Source organism: Narcine bancroftii, chromosome 3 (genome assembly GCF_036971445.1).
Source record: "Narcine bancroftii isolate sNarBan1 chromosome 3, sNarBan1.hap1, whole genome shotgun sequence".
In the NCBI taxonomy this organism is placed as follows: domain Eukaryota; kingdom Metazoa; phylum Chordata; class Chondrichthyes; order Torpediniformes; family Narcinidae; genus Narcine; species Narcine bancroftii.
The window spans coordinates 231,625,703-231,645,460 of NC_091471.1; the positions used below are offsets into that span (position 1 = coordinate 231,625,703).

Here is a 19,758-nt window from a genome sequence, read left to right on the forward strand (position 1 = left end):
TCCATATTTACTTCAAAGTACATTTTTAATTATTTTTCAATAAATTCTCTAAAATCCTGTCTTTTAAGTAGCATGGGGTTTAATCTCCATCTATACATTCTTGGAGGGATGTCCTCTAGCTTTACTGTCAGTATTAAGGGTGAATGGTCCGATAGCATTCTCGCTTTATATTCTTTCTGTTTTTCTTACTCTATCCTGCATACTAGCTGATAACAAAAATAGGTCTATTCTTGAGTATGTTTTATGTCTAGTCGAGTAGTATGAGTATTCCTTTTCTTTTGGGTTTTGTTTCCTCCATATGTCCACAAGTTTCATTTCTTGCATTGATTTAATTATAAATTTGGTTACTTTGTTCTTCCTGTTAATTTTTTTCCCCGTTTTATCCATATTTGGATCCAAATTCAGATTGAAATCCCCTCCTATTAGTATGTTCCCTTGCGTATTAGCTACCTTCAAAAAGATATCTTGCATAAACTTTTGATCTTCTTCGTTAGGTGAATATATATTAAGTAGATTCCAAAGCTCCGAATATATCTGACATTTTATCATAACATATCTCCCTGCTGGATCTATTATTTCCTCTTCTATTTTAAATGGCACATTTTTGCTAATTAATATAGCCACTCCTCTTGCTTTTGAATTATACGATGCTGCTGTTACATGTCCTACCCAATCTCTCTTTAATTTCTTGTGCTCCAATTCAGTTAAGTGTGTTTCTTGGACAAATGCTATATCTATTTTTTCCTTTTTCAGTAAATTTAGTAGTTTCTTCCTTTTAATTTGGTTATGTATTCCATTAATATTTAAAGTCATATAGTTCAGCCTAGCCATTTTATATTTTGTTTATCTTCTCTTTCCGTTTTTCCATCATTAGCTTTCCTCCTTTTCCATTTCTGTTTTCTTATTTTCAACTCTTTACCAGACAACATTCCTACAACATCCAACATTTTCCTTATTCTCCTATTTCTATCTTCTTTATCCCCAATCTCCCCTTCCCCTCCTGAGTTGTCCTTTATCCCTTGTCGGACAACCACATCTCCCCTCTCCATTTGGATTTGCGAATCCACTCGCAAGCGTCAACTGATTTTGCAGTGACCGCTCTTTTCCCCCACCCAGCACCCCCAGAAAAGATTTCACTTTTCATATGTCACAAAGGTCACTCTTTTAATTCCCTCCTTATTCTCTCTATTCCATTACCTTCCCTTATTAATTCTTGTCTATACTATCTATGTTTTCCTCTAATTACAGATACTTTCACGTATGCCCATTGTCTCTATTCACTCTTATACCTCTTTACCCGCATACATATCAATCGTGGTCATTTTTACCCTCATTACCCGTCTTCATCCCTCAGTCTATTTTTGTCTTTACCCACATACATATCAATCGTGATCATTTTTACTCTCATTACCCGTCTTCATCCCTCAGTCTATTTTTGTAATTGTTCTGCAAATTTTCGTGCTTCTTCTGGATCCGAGAACAGTCTGTTTTGTTGTCCTGGAATAAATATTTTCAATACCGCAGGATGCTTCAGTGTAAATTTATATCCTTTCTTCCATAAAATCGCTTTTGCTGTATTGAACTCTTTTCTCTTCTTTAGGAGTTCGAAGCTTATATCTGGATAAATGAAGATTTTTTGCCCTTTATACTCCAGTGGTTTGTTGCCCTCTCTTACTTTTTCCATTGTCTTCTCCAGTACCTTTTCTCTTGTAGTATATCTTAGGAATTTTACTACAATAGATCTTGGTTTTTGTTGTGGTTGTGGTTTAGGGGCCAATGCTCTATGTGCCCTTTCTATTTCCATTTCTTGCTGTAGTTCTGGACATCCTAGGGCCTTAGGGATCCATTCTTTTATAAACTCCCTCATATTCTTGCCTTCTTCATCTTCCTTAAGGCCCACTATCTTTATGTTATTTCTTCTGTTATAATTTTCCATTATATCTATTTTTTGGGCTAGTAATTCTTGTGTCTCTTTAGTTTTTTTATTAGATTCCTCCAATTTCTTTTTTAAGTCTTCTACCTCCATTTCTGCTGCTATTGCCCATTCTTCCTTCTTGTCCATTTTTTTCCCCATTTCTGTTAAGGTCATATCCATTTTATTTATTTTCTTTTGTGTTGTTTATTCTTCTTCTTAAATCATTGAATTCCTGTGTTTGCCATTCTTTAAATGACTCCATGTATCCTCTAACAAGAGCAAGTATATCCTTTACCTTGCCTTTCCTTTTATCTATTTCACTGTATTCTTCCTCTTCTTCTTCCTCTGGGTTGGCCATCTGTTGTTTCTTTGATGCCCTTTCCTCCTCTTCTTTCTTGTTTCTATTGTCTTCTGTGGTCTCTTCTTGCTGCAGGTGTTCTGCAGCTGTCGTTGCCGGCTGTGGAGATCGATTCCCCAGCTGGTCCCCCCTCCCGTCGGTGTGTTTTTTTTCATGCGCATCGCGCATGCGCGAGGAGTCACGCATGCGCGGTTGCGCACTTTTACTCGGCTCTGTGAGCCATTGATGTAGTTCTTTTTCCACCGACCTGAGGTAGTGGGCTCCTCTCTCCACAGCGGGCCTCTTCGGACAGGTAAGGCCTTCACTTTTTTCCTCCGTTGTCTTCTCTTCCTCTCTTCTTTCCGTTGATTTTGATTTTTCTCCTTTTGTCTCCATCTTCTTTCCACCTTTATACTCACTTTTCTTTAACTTGTATTTCTGTGCCTTTGTATTTTCTCTTGTTTTTCCCGACTTTTCTGGAGAGGGCTGGAGTTCACCGTCCGGCCACTACTCCATCACGTGACTCCTCCCCCCACTGCTGAAGTTTGAGACTCTCCAAGAGGTGGCAATATCTCTCAGCAAGAAGATTAACATCCCAGTTGAGGGAGATAGAGAAGCTGCTACCGGCGACCTGACAACCTACTACAAGTGTGCAGACGTTGCCTCGCTTCGGCAGTTGGGACCAGTCCAGGCAATGATAAGTATAAGTGGGAAGGGCTTGCATATTGTAGTGTGAATTCAGCTTTAGATTTAGTAATAAAGCCTTGTATAAACTGAACTGCTCTCAGTGTGTGTGCTTATTTTCTTTCGGTAGCTCAAACACTGTGACCAATCTAAAACGAACAAAATGAGAGGTATAAGTTTCCCCAAGACCGGGGAGGGTTATAGAATCAGGGAGGGGTGTAGGGGGGTTACAGAGTCAGGGAGGGGTGAAGGGGACCAGAGAGTGTTGCAGAGACAGGGAAAGGTGTAGGTGACCAGAGAGTGTTACAGAGACAGGGAGGGGTGTAGGGGAGCAGAGGGGGTTGCAGAGTCAGGGAGGGGTGTAGGGGGGGTTACAGAGACAGGGAGGGTTGTAGGGGTCTGCAGGGTTTTGCAGAGACTGGGAAGGTTGTTAGGCTGGAGGGGGTTACAGAGACAGTGGTGGTATTGGGAATTGGGGGCAGAGGGTATGGGATTTGGCCCCCACCTTGTTACTGTAGTAATGACGAAGGATTCGATTCCCACTGAGGTCGATCAGCTTGTGACTCCTCGAACCTCCGAGTGTCACACTGCAGGGGATAGGGGGAGAATCTGAGGTCAATCCTTGTGTTCTATGTCCCGTCCCCCCCACCCCCCCCCCCCAGGCCCATCTCAACCCACCGTGCTGATGTTGAGGACCTGAAATACCCTCACCCAGTCTCTCTCCTCATTATCCCTGACTCCACCTCTCCCTCCTCCCTTGTCTCCTCTATTCAAGTGTCTCTTCTTCCCTTGCCCCCTACCTCCTCCCCACTCCCACCCCACCATCAACCCATCTCCTCCCACTCCTTCTCCCCCACCCCATCTTCCCTCCCTTATCCCTCCTCCCCTGTCCATCTCTTCCCCCTCCCTACTGCTCTTCCCACTCCACTTCCCCTACCCCTCCTCTCCTTCACCCTGTCCCTTCTCTTCTCAGTCTCTCCTTTCTTCCTCATTCACACTCTCCCTTTCCCTTCCTCTTCCCTTTCCCCTTCCCTCCTCCCCTCTACAGCCTCCACCTCCCCACCCCCCTCACCTGTGCATGTGCATCCAGTGGCTCGAGACATCAAGGGCCATGCTGACCTGGAACAGGAAGGCGAGGGAGGGGTAGAAGACGGCCAGGGTCACCATGAGGCACAGGGTGGTGCAGCGGTCCGTCAACATGTCCAACATGACCCCCAATGTACTGCCTGTGGTGGGAGGGAGGGAAGAGGGCAAGGGTAGGTGGGAGAGTCATTGACCCTCTGCACGCTTCAGCGAAGAGCATTGACAAGTTTTCAGGGAGTTCAGAGGTCAGCGATCAGTGTGGCTGGTCTGGGGGAGGGGGGTCAGAGATTGGGGAGGAGGGAGATTAGGGAGGAGGGAGATTGGGGCTCAATGGGAGTTTGGGGATTGAGGGAGGCAGTGGATCAGTGAGTCTGATGGCCAAAGGATTTGTGGATCAGTGTCCGGTGAGCGTAGAGGGTCCGGACTTCGGGGCGAGCGGAGGTCGGGGGGCCAGTGAGCGCAAGGGGTTTGGGCATCTGGGAACACGGAGGTCAGGTGGGTCCCGGGGAGAGCAGAGGCCGGGTGGGCCCAGATGTCAGGGGCAGGGGGAGAGCAGAGGTTGAGGGGTCTGAGGAGAGTGGAGGTTGAGGGGTCTGGGGAGAGCGGAGGTTGAGGGGTCTGGGGAGAGTGAGGATGGTGGGTCTGGGGAGGGTGAAGGTTGAGGGGTCTGGGGAGAGTGAGGATGGTGGGTCTGGGGAGGGTGAGGTTGGGAGAGCCCAGAGGTTGTGGGGGTGGGAGAAGGTCTGGGGAGTCAGGAGATCGGTGGGGGGAGGGAATCCAGGGGCTTAAGAGGTCGGGGTTCACACTTACACTGGTTCATGAGACGGGCCGCATATCCATCGAAGGAGTCGAGGAGACAGCTGCTTAGGTAACAGCTAATGGCAGCCAGTGGTGAGGTGGGCATCAACCACAGGGCAATGAGTGCCAGCACGATCCGCGCATACCCTGTAGGGGGGTTGGGAAACAAGAGTCAGGGGTCCGGCTCACAGTGGGGAGGGGGTCTGGTCGGGTGTCCGGCACCCTGGGGTAGCAGGGTGACCCTGTGGACGCAGACCAGATGACGTGTCGAATGCAGAGTACATGGACTAACCCACCCTGGGAAGGAAGGAATCTTACCTCACACTCCTGATGGGGACAGGCAATGTGTCGGATGTGAGTACCCAGGGAAGTGGAAGGTGATTACAGATAGGTAGGTAAGTCACCCGGGCTGGATATGATATTCCCTTGGACCTTGAGGGAGATGAGTGTAGAAATTTCAGGGGCCCTAGCAGATCTATTCAAAATTTCCTTAGCCATGGGTGAGATGCCAGAGTATTGGAGGGTAGCTCATGTTGTTTAAAAAGGGCTCCATAAGTAAACCAGGTAATTGTAAGCTGGTGAGCCTGACATCATTAGTAGGTAAATTATTAGGAATTCTGAGAGATAGGATAGTTGGACAGCCTAGGCCTGATTAAGGACACTCAATGTGGCGTTGTGCACGGTTAGCTGTGTTTAACCAATCTTGTAGAGTTAGTTTTTCAAGGAGATTACCAAGAAGGTAGATGAAGGGAAAGCTCTGGATGTGGTCTACACGGACTTTAGTAAAGCCTTCGACAAGGTCCCACATGGGAGGTTTCTCAGGAAGATTCAGATGCTCAGTATTCATGGTGAACTGAATTCGACAATGGCCAGACAGGAGAAGCTAGAGAGTAGTGGTGGACGATTTGACCTTGTGGTGTGCCTCAGGGATCGGTGCTGGGACCATTGTTGTTTGTCATTGATATCAATGTGATAAATTGGATCAGCAAATTTGCTAATGACCAAAAGATTGGAAGCGTTGTGGACAGTGCAGGCTTTTGAAGTTTGCAGAGGGATTTGGACCAGCTGGGAAAATGAGCTGAAAAATGGCCAATAGAGTTTAATGCAGACAAGTGCGAGGACCAGGGAAATCTGGGAATACAGATACGTTGTTCCCTGAAAGTGGCATCATGGGTGGACAGGGTTGTAAAGAGAGCTTTTGGCATCTTCACCTTTATAAATCAAAGTATTGAGTACAGGAGTTGGGATTGAGTCATGTTTAAGTTGTATGATATTGGTGAGGGAAAATTTGGAGCATTGTGTGCAGTTCTGGGTACCTAACAACAGGAAGGATATCAATAAGATAGAAAGAATGCAGAGAAGATTTACTGGGATGTTGCCAGGTCTTCAGGAACTGATTTACAGGGAAAGGTTAAACAGATTCGGGCTTTATTCCCTGGAGCGAAGAAGAATGAGGGGAGATTTGATTGAGGTTATGAGGGGTATAGACTGAGTCGATGTGAGTAGAGTTTTTCCACTCAGAGTGGGGGGAGATAAATACGAGAGGTCATAATTTTAAGCTGGAAGGGGGAGTAGTTTAGAGGGAGCTTCGATGTAAGTGTTGCCCCTTCCACGCTTCACGGCATGTGTTGGCTAAGCGGCCGCTGACCCCGACGAGAGGGTTTGTCCGCCCTTTGGCAGGTCTTGCTTTTCATCCTGCAAGGTGTCTAGCCCACCCTCCATGCCAGGCAGGCCTGGGGGTGGGGGGGGAGCAGGTTGAGTCAACCACCAACCCCTCCCCCCCTGACTCCGATGAGTGACATGACCATCTACATCAGTAGTTTTCAAATTGTCCCACCCCTCAAACTCATAATCCACCTCAAGCAATCCCTATGCCATGTGCTCTGTGAATAGAAAGGGATTACTTTCTTTTTCAATCATTTCAGGAAGCTTCAGATTAATAGACAGAAGGGATCGCCTGAACAATGGTTAACATCTAAGGACATAGTGACATTTGTAAACCGAGCCTCTCAAAGGCCAAACATGACAAGGAATCCAATTTTATTACAAAAATAACCCCCCCCTCCAAACTAAGAACCAAAACAAAAAAGTTGGGCTTCCCTATTTCACCGGTTAAACACTTATTGTGTCATTAACTCCGCTCCACTACACACAAATAAAAGTCAAGAGGATTTGGAAAGGATCAATTTGCATCCGATGTTGAGTCAATAGTCTCCATGTTTCTTCCAATTTAACTAAAGGGCCAATAGCACCACCTCTAATTTCTCCCTAAAGTGAAACATGGTATCGTTTGGGAAAACCATTGAAACGTAGGAGATGATTTAGGGCCTTTCCATTTGGATAGAGTGGATCTCTTGGCTATTATAGTCACCCATGCAATCGCATGACCAGAGAAGAGTCCAAAACTGGTCGTCCACAGAGTGCAGTCATGGGATGAGACTGTAGGTCAGTGACCAAAGCTGCAGAAATAATCTCCAAAATTTCTTTCCAGTATGATTTTCAGAGAAGGCCAGGACTAAGACATCTGTGTCAGGGAAGCCACCTCAGAATGACATCTGTCACAGATAGGGTTTAAAAAAAAAAAACAGCCTGTCTTATCCTTGGACATACAGGCCCTGTGGACCACCTTAAACTGTATCAGAGAGTGATGAGCACATATTGAAGTGATGACTCATTGGAGAATTTTCTCCAATGTCTCTGTAGGTAAACGTATCTGAAGTTCGCTTTCCCGTTCAGACTTAATTTTGTCAGATATTGTTGGACGTATTTTCAGGATAAATCATAAAGGGATTGCTTAAGGTGGTACGTGAGTGGAAAGAAAAAGTTTGAAAACCACTGTTTAATCGTACCTCATTGACTTACCTCATTGACTCGTAATGTGCACAGTTTCATAACTCCATAACGCTACTAATAGACCACAACTAGAAGTCTAGCAAACTGGCATGAGATGTCATAACGTCATGAGGCACATTTCACCTCAGGAAGATGGAGGTGGACACAACTTGCTACTATCACCTCATCAGTGCTTTGGACCAAGCCACTACCAAGCGAGTCAGTGACATCCTGCATGATCCACTGGAGCCTGGAGAGCACACTCTAAATGCGCTCCTGCTGCAAATTTACGGCACGTCCCACAGAGAAATGGCTGTCAGATTGTTACACATGGAGGAATTTGGTGACCGCTCCCCGTCTGAACTAATGGACGACGTGCTGTGCCTGGCATCCAACTAATGGCCAGTTACATTATTCAAACAGCTCTTCCCAAAGAGAATGCCAGAAGACATTTGATTCTTATTACCGCAGAGTTTTTTCAAAGACCTCAGGGCAGTAGCTGCAGAGGCAGATGTCCTGTGGCTGGCAAAAATAACACACCAAAAGGTCTTCAGACAATGTCACTGCATCACAACCATCTGTCCCCTGCAGCTCCGTTGTTGACACTACTTCCCAAGCCAACACTCTCAACGCACCACCCCCCCACAACGAGGCAACTTCTGAAGTCAGGCAGACAGCCTGTTGATACTTCCACCTGGTGTTTTCACCACCGGCTTTGGGGAGTCAATGTACGTAGGTGCCTGCCACCCTGAGCATTCTCAGGAAATGTCCCAGTAGACCATCGTTAACGGCTGCGACAGTTGGCCGAACCTTCTATACATGTTTGGGATCAGCTATCCCAACACAAATCTTTGGTGGACACTGGATTGGAGGTTGATCTTTTTCCACCAACCGGTTTCGATACACATTATCCTACCCCTAACCTCCAACTCATACCAGTCAATAGTTCCATCATACAGGTATACGGCAAGATACAAAATCCGGCAAGTGGGGGAGGTGGCCGAGGGATTGCGGTTGGGGGAGGCAGCCAGGTGACTGGAAGGGGGTGGAGGTGGATACAGCAGCACAATTTAGGTGGGCTTTCCGAAATCTGGAAAAATCTAAAATTCAGAACACACCGTCCCCCAAGGGTTCTGGATAAAGGATCGTGTTCCTGTACCCATGTATGGAACCAAGAAAGTAATTGTTCAGTTCGAGGGGAACATTGACACACGACCTTTTATTATAGTGGCAGTGTCATGACCGCTATTCGGGGTCGATTTCCTTCGAGCTCATTCATCCATGGTGGATTTAAAAGGGTGTTGGCTGGTGGATCGTACCACCTTTCAAATCATTCGCCTGGCAGAATTGCATGTTCCTGTGCTACGCCTTCGAGCCCCGTGTAAGACTGTTGACAAGTTCTCCAGACTTGTAGAAGAGTTTCCCTAAATTACAATTGCAGTTTTCGACCCCCACCACAAAACATGGAGTAACGCACCTTATTTCTGCCAAGGGTCCTCCCATTCATGCTAAAGCATGTCACTTGCCTCCGGAGAAACTGCAATTAGCCAAACAAGAATTCCATTTATTTCTACCAAGGGTTCCTCCCATTCATGCTAAAGCATGTCACTTGCCTCCGGAGAAACTGCAATTAGCCAAACAAGAATTCCACAAAATGGAAGAGCTGGGGATAATTTGCAGATCTGACAGCCCATGGATGTCTCCATTACATTTAATCCAAAAATGCACTGGAGGGTGGAGACCTAGTGGAGATTGTAGTCGGCTCAATGACCCCACTATACCGGATCGCCACCCTATTCCTCATATTCAAGATTTTTTCCAGTGAATCTGCATGGAGTGAAAATCTTTTCAAATGTGGACTTGGTGCGTGGATATCACCAGGTGCATGGCATGCCCAATGTCTTCATTTATCTAGACGCCATATTAGTCGCCAGCCAAACAAAAGAAGAGCACAGGGAACATCTGCCTACACTCCTTAGGTGTCTGTGAGAATTTGGACTAACCATCAATCCAGATAAATGTGTTTTCAGACAACAGTCCATAGATTTCCTGGGTCAGACAATCACCAACAAGGGCGCGGTTCCACCGCCTTCCAAGATCAACACCATTACTGAATATTCCAGACCAACCGCTGCCAAAGGTCTGCAAGAGTTCTTGGACGTGGTTAATTTTTAATCGTCGGTTCTTTCCAGCAGCAGCTCACGTTATGAAGCCTCTGTTCAATCTGCTGTCTGGTCAGGCCAAATCTTTTCAGTGGGCAGATGAAAGTCTTTGTCATAAAGACAAAGGAACTATTAGCTCCAGCAACCATGCTCAGTTATCCAGTCCTTAACGCAGCCACCGCCCTTTCAACAGATGCATCTGATGTGGCCAAAGGGGACGCTCTGCAGCAGTATGTCGATGGACAATGGAAGCCATTGGCATTCTTTAGCCATCACCTCCATGAGGCCGAGACAAAATACAGCTCCTTTGATGAAAGGCTCCTAGCCATATATTTGTCCATCTGTCACTTCTGTTACTTTATGGAGGGCAGTTGCTTCACCATGTTCACAGATAGTAAACCCTTGACCTTCGTGTTTTCAAAGGTGTCAGAGCCCTGGTGAGGTTGACAACAGCAGCAGTTCCTTCATTTCCAAATTCTCTACCAGAATAATGCACATTTCTGGAAAAGACAATGTAATGGCTGATGCACTTTCCCTCTCAGCTGTGCTCGAGGTATCAGTGATGGACCAGGTATTGACTACATTGCTCTCGCCGCTGCCCAAGCACAAGACAGTGAGATAGGGTCGTATCACACCTCAATAACCAACCCACAATGGAAGGATGTGCAAATCAATGCCGACAGCATCAGGATGTGTCAACAGGACAGTCATGGCCAGTGGTTCCAGCTTTGTGGAAATGTCGCATTTTTGATTCTGTCTGTGGTCTTTCTCATCCATCCGATTTCAGACAGATTTGTTTGGCACGGTCTGAAGAAAGACGTCACACAAATGGCCAGATCTTGTATAGCTTGTCAAAAAGTCAAAATCCATTGGCATAGAAAAGCACCGCTACAACCTTTCCCACCAGTAACTCGCTACTTTGACTATGTCCACGTGGAAATTGTGGGACCAATTCTAGTTTCACGAGGCTACTGCTATCTCTTCACGGTGATCGATAGGTTTACAAGATGGCCTGAGGCAGTCCCCATGGCAGATACCTTTACGGACTCTTGTGCACGAGCATGCCTAATTCCTGGGTGGCTTGCTTCGACCTACCAGTGCACATCACTTCTGACAGAAGGAGCTCCACTTACATCATCATTATGGACGGCCTTATCTTAGCTGCTTGGTTCTAGGCTTCATCATACAAACGCCTATCAACTGCAGTCCAACGGGATGGTTGAATGATTCCATCATCACCTTAGCTCAGCCTTAATGGCCCATTTGGACAGTCCCAACTGGGCAGATGCATTACCATGGGTGTTGCTCGGCATTAGGACAACTCCAAAAGAGCATCTTCCCACTTCGTCTGCAGAGCTTGTATAGACGTGCCTTTGGTGGAATTCATTCCATCCAGTAAAGGTGAAGATCCCAAAGAGCTGCTGAGCAGACTAAGGGACACCATAGGCAAATTATCCCCTGTACCACCATCACCACATGACAAACATGTTTCTTTTGTACCACATGAACTGAAGGACTGTGAATAAGTGTTCAAACATAGAGGAACTCGTGGACAGCCCGTGCAGGTGCCATACGAGGGACCATACAGGGTGATAAGACAAACGAGGTCAACCTGCATCTTGGACATTATCAATCAGCCTCTGTCATTCACAATTAACAGGCTCAAACCTGCCCACGTTGACAAAATTGCCCCTATTCAACAGCCAGCAGTCCGACGCAGGGATTGACCTCCCAAAAAACTACCAGGTGAGTGCTGATTCTGGTGGGGGGGGGATGGTGTGTAGCGGCGCTATAGATAGACTACAACTCCCTGAAGCCTAGCGAACTGGTGTGAGACGTCATTGCATGGCATGTGTGGGTCAATGTTTTAAAAGAATAAGTCCGTGACTCGAGTAAACAAGTTTTGATTTATCTGCAACCGTGTGTGTCATTATTCTGCGGTCATCGGCCACCACTGCATTTTCAGTGGCTACACTACGACAATTCTTCTCAAGCAAAATATTTCAGTAACAATTGGGTCAAGAGCAGCGATTCTCTACCTTCCCTTCCCATTCATAGACCTCCTTCAGTAATCTCTTACTATTCACAGACACGTGGCATAGGGACTGCTTGAGGTGCCATGTGAGTTGGGGGCAGTTTGAAAAAATTGCAGAAATCATTTATACCGGTTTGGCATAAAAATAAACCAAAAAAGGTGACTCAACCAGGGAAATTAGAGACAGCATTAGGTCCAAAGGGAGAGCATATCAATTGGCCAAAAAAAGTACCAAATCCAAATCCAAAGACTGGGAACAGTTCAAGATGCAGCAAAGGAGGGCAAAGGGATTAATCAAGAGGGAAAAAAAATAAATTATGAAAGTAAGCTCGCGGCAAACAAAAAAAACCAACTGCCAAAGCTTTTATAGATATGTCAAGAGGAAAAGATTGGTAAAATCCAGAGTAGATCCCTTGCAGTCAGAATCAGGAGAATATATAATGGGGAATAAGGAAATGGCAGACCAATTAAATTCTTACTTTAGTTCTGTTTTCACAAGAGAGGATACAAAGAACCTCCCAAGGATGTTGGGAATCATAGAGACTAATGCAAGGGAGGAGCTGAAAGAAATCAGTATCTCTAAGGACATGGTCTTGGGGAAATTGAAGGGATTGAAGGCTGATAAATCCAAAGGGCCTGATAATCTACATCCTAGGGTACTTAAAGAAGTGGACATTCAGATAGCAGATGCTTAAAAAATTATTTTCCAGAACTCGATAGACTCAGGATCAGTACCCATGGATTGGAGGGTAGCTAATGTTACACCACTATTTAAAAAGGGGGGGTAGAGAAAAAGCAGGGAATTATAGGCCGGTGAGCCTTACATCAGAAGTGGGCAAAATGATGGAATCCATTATTAAGGATGTAATAGCGGAGCATATGACTAGCAGAGAAGGGATCGGACAGAGTCGACATAGATTTACAAAAGGTAAATCGTGCTTGACAAATCTATTGGAATTCTTTGAGATGGTGACAGGTAAAATAGATGGGGGAGAGCCAGTGGATGTGGTGTACCTGGATTTCCAAAAGGCCTTCGATAAGTTAAATGACTGGCATGCAAAATCAAGGCTCATGGGATTGGGGGCAAGGTATTGATGTGGATTGAGAACTGGCTGGCAGATAGAAGACAGAGAGTTGGGATAAACGGCTCATTTTCTGAGTGGCAGGCGGTAACCAGTGGGGTGCCACAGGGATCTGTACTGGGACTCCAGCTGTTCACAATTTACATTAATGATCTAGATGAGGGGAGGAGTCACGTGATGGAGTAGTGGCCGGACAGTGAACTCCAGCCCTCTCCAGAAAAGTCGGGAAAAACAAAGGAAAACACAAAGGCACAGAAATAAAAGTTACAGAAAAGTGAGTATAAAGGTGGAAAGAAGATGGCGACAAAAAAAGAAAAATCGAAAGCAACGGTAAGAAGAGAGGAAGAGAAGACAAAGGAGGAAAAAGGTGAAGGCCTTACCTGTCCGAAGAGGCCCGCTGCGGAGAGAGAAACCCGCTCCCTCAGGTCGGTAAATAATGGACTACAAAAATGGCTCGCAGAGCCGAGTAAAAGTGCGCAACCGCGATTCCTCGCGCATTCGCGATGCGAATGAAAAAAAACACACCGACGGGAGGGGGGACCAGCTGGGGAGTCGATCTCCACAGCCGTCAATGACAGCTGCAGAACACCTGCAGCAAGAAGAGACCACAGAAGACAATGGAAACAAGAAAGAAGAGGAGGAATGGGCACCAAAGAAACAACAGATGGTCAACCCAGAGGAAGAGGAAGAGGAAGAGTACAGTGAAATAGAAGAAGAAAAGAAAGGCAAGGTAAAGGATATACTTGCTCTTATTAAAGGATACATGGAGTCATTTAAAGAATGGCAAACACAGGAATTTAAGGATTTAAGAAAAAGAATAAACAACACAGAAGAGAAAATAAATAAAATGGAGATGACCTTAACAGAAATGGGAAAGAAAATGGACAAGATGGAAGAGCGGGCAGTAGCAGCAGAAATGGAGGTAGAAGACTTAAAAAAGAAATTGGAGAAATCTAATAAAAAAACTAAAGAGACACAAGAACTACTAGCTCAAAAAATAGATACAATGGAAAACCATAACAGAAGAAATAACATAAAGATAGTGGGCCTTAAGGAAGATGAAGAAGGCAAGAATATGAGGGAGTTTATAAAAGAGTGGATCCCTAAGACCCTAGGATGTCCAGAACTACAGCAAGAAATGGAAATAGAAAGGGCACATAGAGTATTGGCCTCTAAACCACAACCACAACAAAAACCAAGATCTATTGTAGTAAAATTCCTAAGATATACTACAAGAGAAAAGGTACTGGAGAAGACAATGGAAAAAGTAAGAGAGGGCAACAAACCACTGGAGTATAAAGGGCAAAAAATCTTCATTTATCCAGATATAAGTTTTGAACTCCTAAAGAAGAGAAAAGAGTTCAATACAGCAAAGGCGATTTTATGGAAGAAAGGGTATAAATTTATACTAAAGCATCCAGCGGTATTGAAAATATTTATTCCAGGACAACAAAACAGACTATTCTCGGATCCAGAAGAAGCACGAAAATTTGCAGAACAATTACAAAAATAGACTGAGGGAGGAAGACGGGTAATGAGAGTTAAAATGATCACGATTGATATGTATGTGGGTAAAGACAAAAATAGACTGAGGGATGAAGACGGGTAATGAGAGTAAAAATGATCACGATTGATATGTATGCGGGTAAAGAGGTATAAGAGTGAATAGAGACAATGAGCATACATGAATGTATCTGTACTTAGAGGAAAATATAGATAGTATAGACAAGAATTAATAAGGGAAGGTAATGGAATAGAGAGAATAAGGATGGAATTAAAAGAGTGACCTTTGTGACATAAGAAAAGTGAAATCTTTTCTGGGGGAGGCGGGGTGGGGGGAAATAGCGGTCACTGCAAAATCAGTTGACGCTTGCGAGTGGATTCGCAAATCCAAATGGAGAGGGGAGATGTGGTTGTCCGACAAGGGATAAAGGACAACTCAGGAGGTGAAGGGGAGATTGGGGATAAATAAGATAGAAATAGGAGACTAAGGAAAATGTTGGATGTTGTAGGAATGTTGTCTTATAAAGAGTTGAAAATAAGAAAACAGAAATGGAAAAGGAGGAAAGGTAATGATGGAAAAACGGAAAGAGAAGATAAACAAAATATAAAAGGGCTACGCTGAACTATATGTCTTTAAATACTAATGGAATACATAACCAAATTAAAAGGAAGAAACTACTAAATTTAAATGAATAAATGTATTCCATTAGAAAAAATAACATATAGGTTAAGAAATAATATTGAAATATTCGAACAAGTATAGGAGCCTTACATTAAATACAATAGCGAAAACCTACCGGGGACAAACATTACCTAAGTTGATGGAAGGAGAAGGAAAGAAAAGAATGGACTCAGTAGAATTTCTGGTGTAATTTTGTTGAATGACAACATTGTCTGACTGGCTTAATGCAACCTAGATTGTATACCTAAAATGGATGAGAGGGGGGGGTGGGGGGTGGTTTGGGAGGAAAGGGGGGGGGGGGAGAAAAAGTCACTGTATATGTGTGAAAAAGAAATAGTGTATATCATGGCTAATGTGATTTATGGTGTGAAAAATAAAAAATTTTAAAAAAAATGATCTAGATGAGGGGATTGGATGTAATATCTCCAAATTTGCAGACGACACCAAGCTAGGAGGGGTTGTGTGCACGGAAGAGGGGGGCAGGAAGCTCCAGTGTGATTTGGATAAATTGGGGGATTAGGAAGATACTTGGCAAATGCACTACAATGTGGATAAATGTGAGGTTATCCACTTTGGTAATACAAACCAGAGGGCAGACTACTATTTGAATGGCAATAGATTGGGAGATGGGGAAGTGCAGAGAGACCTAGGGGTTCTTATGCACCAGTCACTGAAGGCGAGCATGCAGGTACTGCAGGTGGTTAAAAAGGCAAATGGTACGTTGGCCTTCATATCAAGAGGATTTGAGTATAGGAATAAGGATACCTTACTGCAGTTGTACAGAGCCTTGGTGAGACCACACCCGGAATATTATGTGCAGTTTTGGTCACCTTATCTGAGGAAGGATGTTTTTGCAATGGAAGGAGTGCAAAGGCGATTCACCAGGCTGATACCTGGAACGGCAGGAATAACTTATGAGGAAAGATTGCGCAATTTGGGATTGTACTCACTGGAGTTTAGAAGATTTAGAGGGGATCTCATAGAGGCATATAAAATTCTGGCAGGACTGGACAGAATGGATGCGGAAGGGATGTTTCCAATGGTGGGGGAGTCCAGAACCGGGGCCATGGTTCGAGGATAATAGCCAAACCATTTAGAACCGAGATGAGGAGGAATTTCTTTACCCAGAGGGTGATGAATCTGTGGAATTCATTGCCACAGAGAGCAGTAGAAGCAGGTTCATTGAATATATTTAAGAGGGAATTAGATATATTTCTTCAGGATAAGGGAATTAGGGGTTACGGAGAGAAGGCGGGGACGGGGTACTGAACTTTAATATCATGATCTCATTGAATGGCAGAGCAGGCTCGAATGGCCGAATGACCTACTCCTGCTCCTATCTTCTATGTTTCGATGTAAAACTACTGATGTACGAGAGGGGGACCAAATCGCTGCCGTCTGAGGGCAGCAGCGATTATCAAGGAATTTTAGAGCCCAGCACATACTCTGTTCTCGCCACTGACATCAGGAAAGAGGTTCTAGGTGCTGTAAGACTGGCGTTACCAGTGTACAGGGATTGCCGCCTCCCCCCGAGACTCCTCCAACGATAAACTCAATGAACGAAGGACTCTCACTTGGGCACTTTTCTGATTGTTCTCCCTGTAGGGCATGGTCAGTTCGTTTGCATTTGTTACTTGTTTTACAGTTCTTTTGATTGTTTACATTTTACACCACGCGCACGGTTTATCTTCCGCACGACCAATGAGCAGTAATTCTGCCGCGCCTGCAGGGAAAAGGAATCTCGGGGACGTATGTGATGTCCTGAATGTATTCTGACAAATAAATCTCTTTCCCATTTTCATTATGTATTCCTATTCTCATGAATTATTTACCTATAAAGACTGATAAAAACCGAATTTCATGACAATAAATTCAGATTCTGAAGGTTTCAGTTGCACAAGCATTCAATGCACACATACTGTTGTCACTGGAAATAAATTCGCACAACATAAGATTTTAGTGCCCACTAACGACTAAAAATGAGAGGGAACATTGACCCCGAACCCCCCCCCCCCCCCGGTGCTCACCAATCAAGTTGGGCACAAACAGGAAGACGTTAGCCATGGCAAATCAGACTCAGCGTGACACCCCGCATCCGCCCTTTGAAGGAAGCCGCTGCCGGCGCGGTTACTTTTATAGCGGGGGTGGGATCGACCACTCCGCCCGCGCTGGCGGGGGGAGCTGACGTCAGGCTTTCTCTCTGTGGGTTCAGTCGGCCGAGTTGAGTGTCTCAAACCGCCCCCCCATTCTCTACCCAGGCCATGGAGCCGTTCCGTCGCGACTATTCCGGGCGATGGAGGCGGGAATGGACTGTTCCACAGCCCCTTCTTCCTTCCAGCAGTACTCTACGCTACCTAACGCTTGACGCCTTTTTATAAAAGCGGAGATATAATTCCAGAACCCGTAATCCCGCTCATTCCTCCACCCCCCAATCTCCACACGCGTGAATCCCCCCCAGCCTCAAGCGATGGAGGTTCCCCCCCCGGAACCTGACGTCACCGCCAGGCGGGAAGTGAGAGTGGCCGACCGCCGGGAGCTGACAGTCGGCGCCTGCGCGTACCGCAGTGCGTCTTTCTCTTGCCAGGCGAAGAGCGATCATATCGCAGGGTCATATTTAGAATTTAAAGGTTGCATTATTGTCGGGTGAAACCACATTTAGAATGTGACATATATGAAATTCTTTAACTTTTGTCTATCATAAGGCAGACTGAGAGCCACCACTTTGCCCAGTGCCCCTCGCAGAGATGAGGCCCCAGCAAGGTACGAACTCGCGATGCATGGTTGACAAGTCCAGTGTTCTAACGACTGAGCTATGGGATCCCCTTTCAAAGTCAGGTTTGGGCTTTGAAGGGTGGCAAGGTTGCCCATAGGGGTTACCTCCATGCTGGCGACCCTGGTTTGAATCTGGCACGCTCCGTGAGGAGTTTGCACATCCTCTACACATCTACATGGGTTTCCTCCCACCATTAAAAATAGACTGGGGGGGGGGGGGGGGGGTTGTAGGTCAATTTGGCGGCAAGAACTCATGGGCCTAAAGGGCCTATTACCTTGCTGTATGTCTAATTTTTTTTTAAAATTCAAGGCCAAGATTCAATTATTATTGAATGAAATTGCTTTTTGCCTGATGTAAGGCAGACAGATTTGCCATCAGAAGAAATTGCCTGGGCGCCTCTTACAGTCAGAGAAAGAGATGCAAAAGAGATTCTCCCCATAGTCACCGAGTGTCCGTAGATTCACCTCCTGCAGCCTCACAGAGTCCAGTCCAAATCATTGGCGACCCGAGCTCCAGATCTGAACCTCTGACATGGTCAGGAACCCTTCAAGCTTGGGTTTCCCTTCCGATTCAAGTTTGTGGTCATCCAATTGCACAAGAACAACCCAACAAAAGGGCATACCCTGGCTCTTGGCATGAGACATTGGCATTTAACTTGATTGTTCCCCTGAGTCTGGCGGAGAAGATGTCCTCGCTGGGCGCCCCCCCCCCCCCCCCACTGTGACTGGGTCCCAGACTTCCCAGTGGAAAGGCTGCAGAGGGTCTTGGATGGATCAGGGAAGGCAGAGGAAATAGAAACGTTGGAAAAATGTACAATCATGCAGTTTGGTAGAAGAAATAGACTATTATTTAGGTGGAGGGAAAATTCAAAATTCTCAGGTTCAGAGGGGCTTGGGAGTCCTCCTGCAGGACACCCCAAAGTTTAACCTCCAGGTGATGAAGAAGGCAAATGCAATGTTGGCATTCATTTCTGGAGGGATAGCAGACAAGAGCAGGGGTGTGGTATTGAGACTTTATAAAGCACCGGTGAGACCTCACTTGGAGTGTGGAATACAGTTTTGGGCACCTTATTTGACAAAAGATGTTCTGTTATTGGAGAGGGTTCGGAGATTTACTAGAAAGAGGCTGGGAATGAAAGGGTTTGCACAGAAAAACGATTGTCAGCTCTTGGACTGTACTCATTGGAGTACAGAAGGATGAGGGGGGGGGAGGGCTCAACCAAATATAACACAATACATATGTAGGACAAGCATTCGGCTGTACATATAAATCAATAAATATTGTTTCTTGAATATGAGTCTCGGGTGGTCAGTTCTTTTGGTCGTTCACCATTCTCACTGCCTGTGGGAAGAAGCTGTTCCTCAGTCTGTTGGTGTTGGGTCTGATCCTCCTGGATCTTTTCTCCAACGGGAGCAGCTGAAAGATGAAACAATCCAGTCCTCATCATGGGCTCAGAAGCAGAGAGGGTCAAGAATGTCAAATTCCTAGATCTGTCCTGGAGCCTCCACTTTGATACAATCATGAAGAAGGCTTGCCGGCAGATGTACTGTGTGAGGTGTCTGAGGAGATTCGGTCTGTCACTGAAGACTCTTGTCAACTTCTACTGGTGGACTATGGAGAGCATTCTGCTGATTGCATCACTGTCTGGTACGGAGGTGCCAACTCTCAGGACAAGAATAGACTCCAGAGGGTTGCTAACTCGGCCTCCGACATCACAGGCACCAGATTTCACTCCATCGAGAATTTTGACATGAGGTAGGGTCTTAAAAAAGCAGCCTCTCTCCTCAAAGACCCCTACCCACCCAGGCCAGGTCCTCTTCACTCTGCTACCATCGGGGAAAAGGTCCAGGAGCCTGAAGACGAGCTACTCAG

General features: G+C 45.5%; 1 protein-coding gene across 1 annotated transcript in view; it reads right to left on the reverse strand.

Moving 5' to 3' along the window:
• The window catches only part of mvp (major vault protein), a 62,209-nt gene extending 44,645 nt beyond the window's left edge, over positions 1-17,564 (reverse strand). Inside the window, 4 exon segments of the mRNA XM_069926880.1 lie at positions 3,442-3,523; positions 4,009-4,162; positions 4,830-4,964; positions 17,141-17,564. Of these exon segments, the coding sequence (XP_069782981.1) occupies positions 3,442-3,523; positions 4,009-4,162; positions 4,830-4,964; positions 17,141-17,177 (408 nt within the window). The 5' untranslated portion in view covers positions 17,178-17,564.
• Between the last annotated feature and the right edge of the window lie 2,194 nt (positions 17,565-19,758).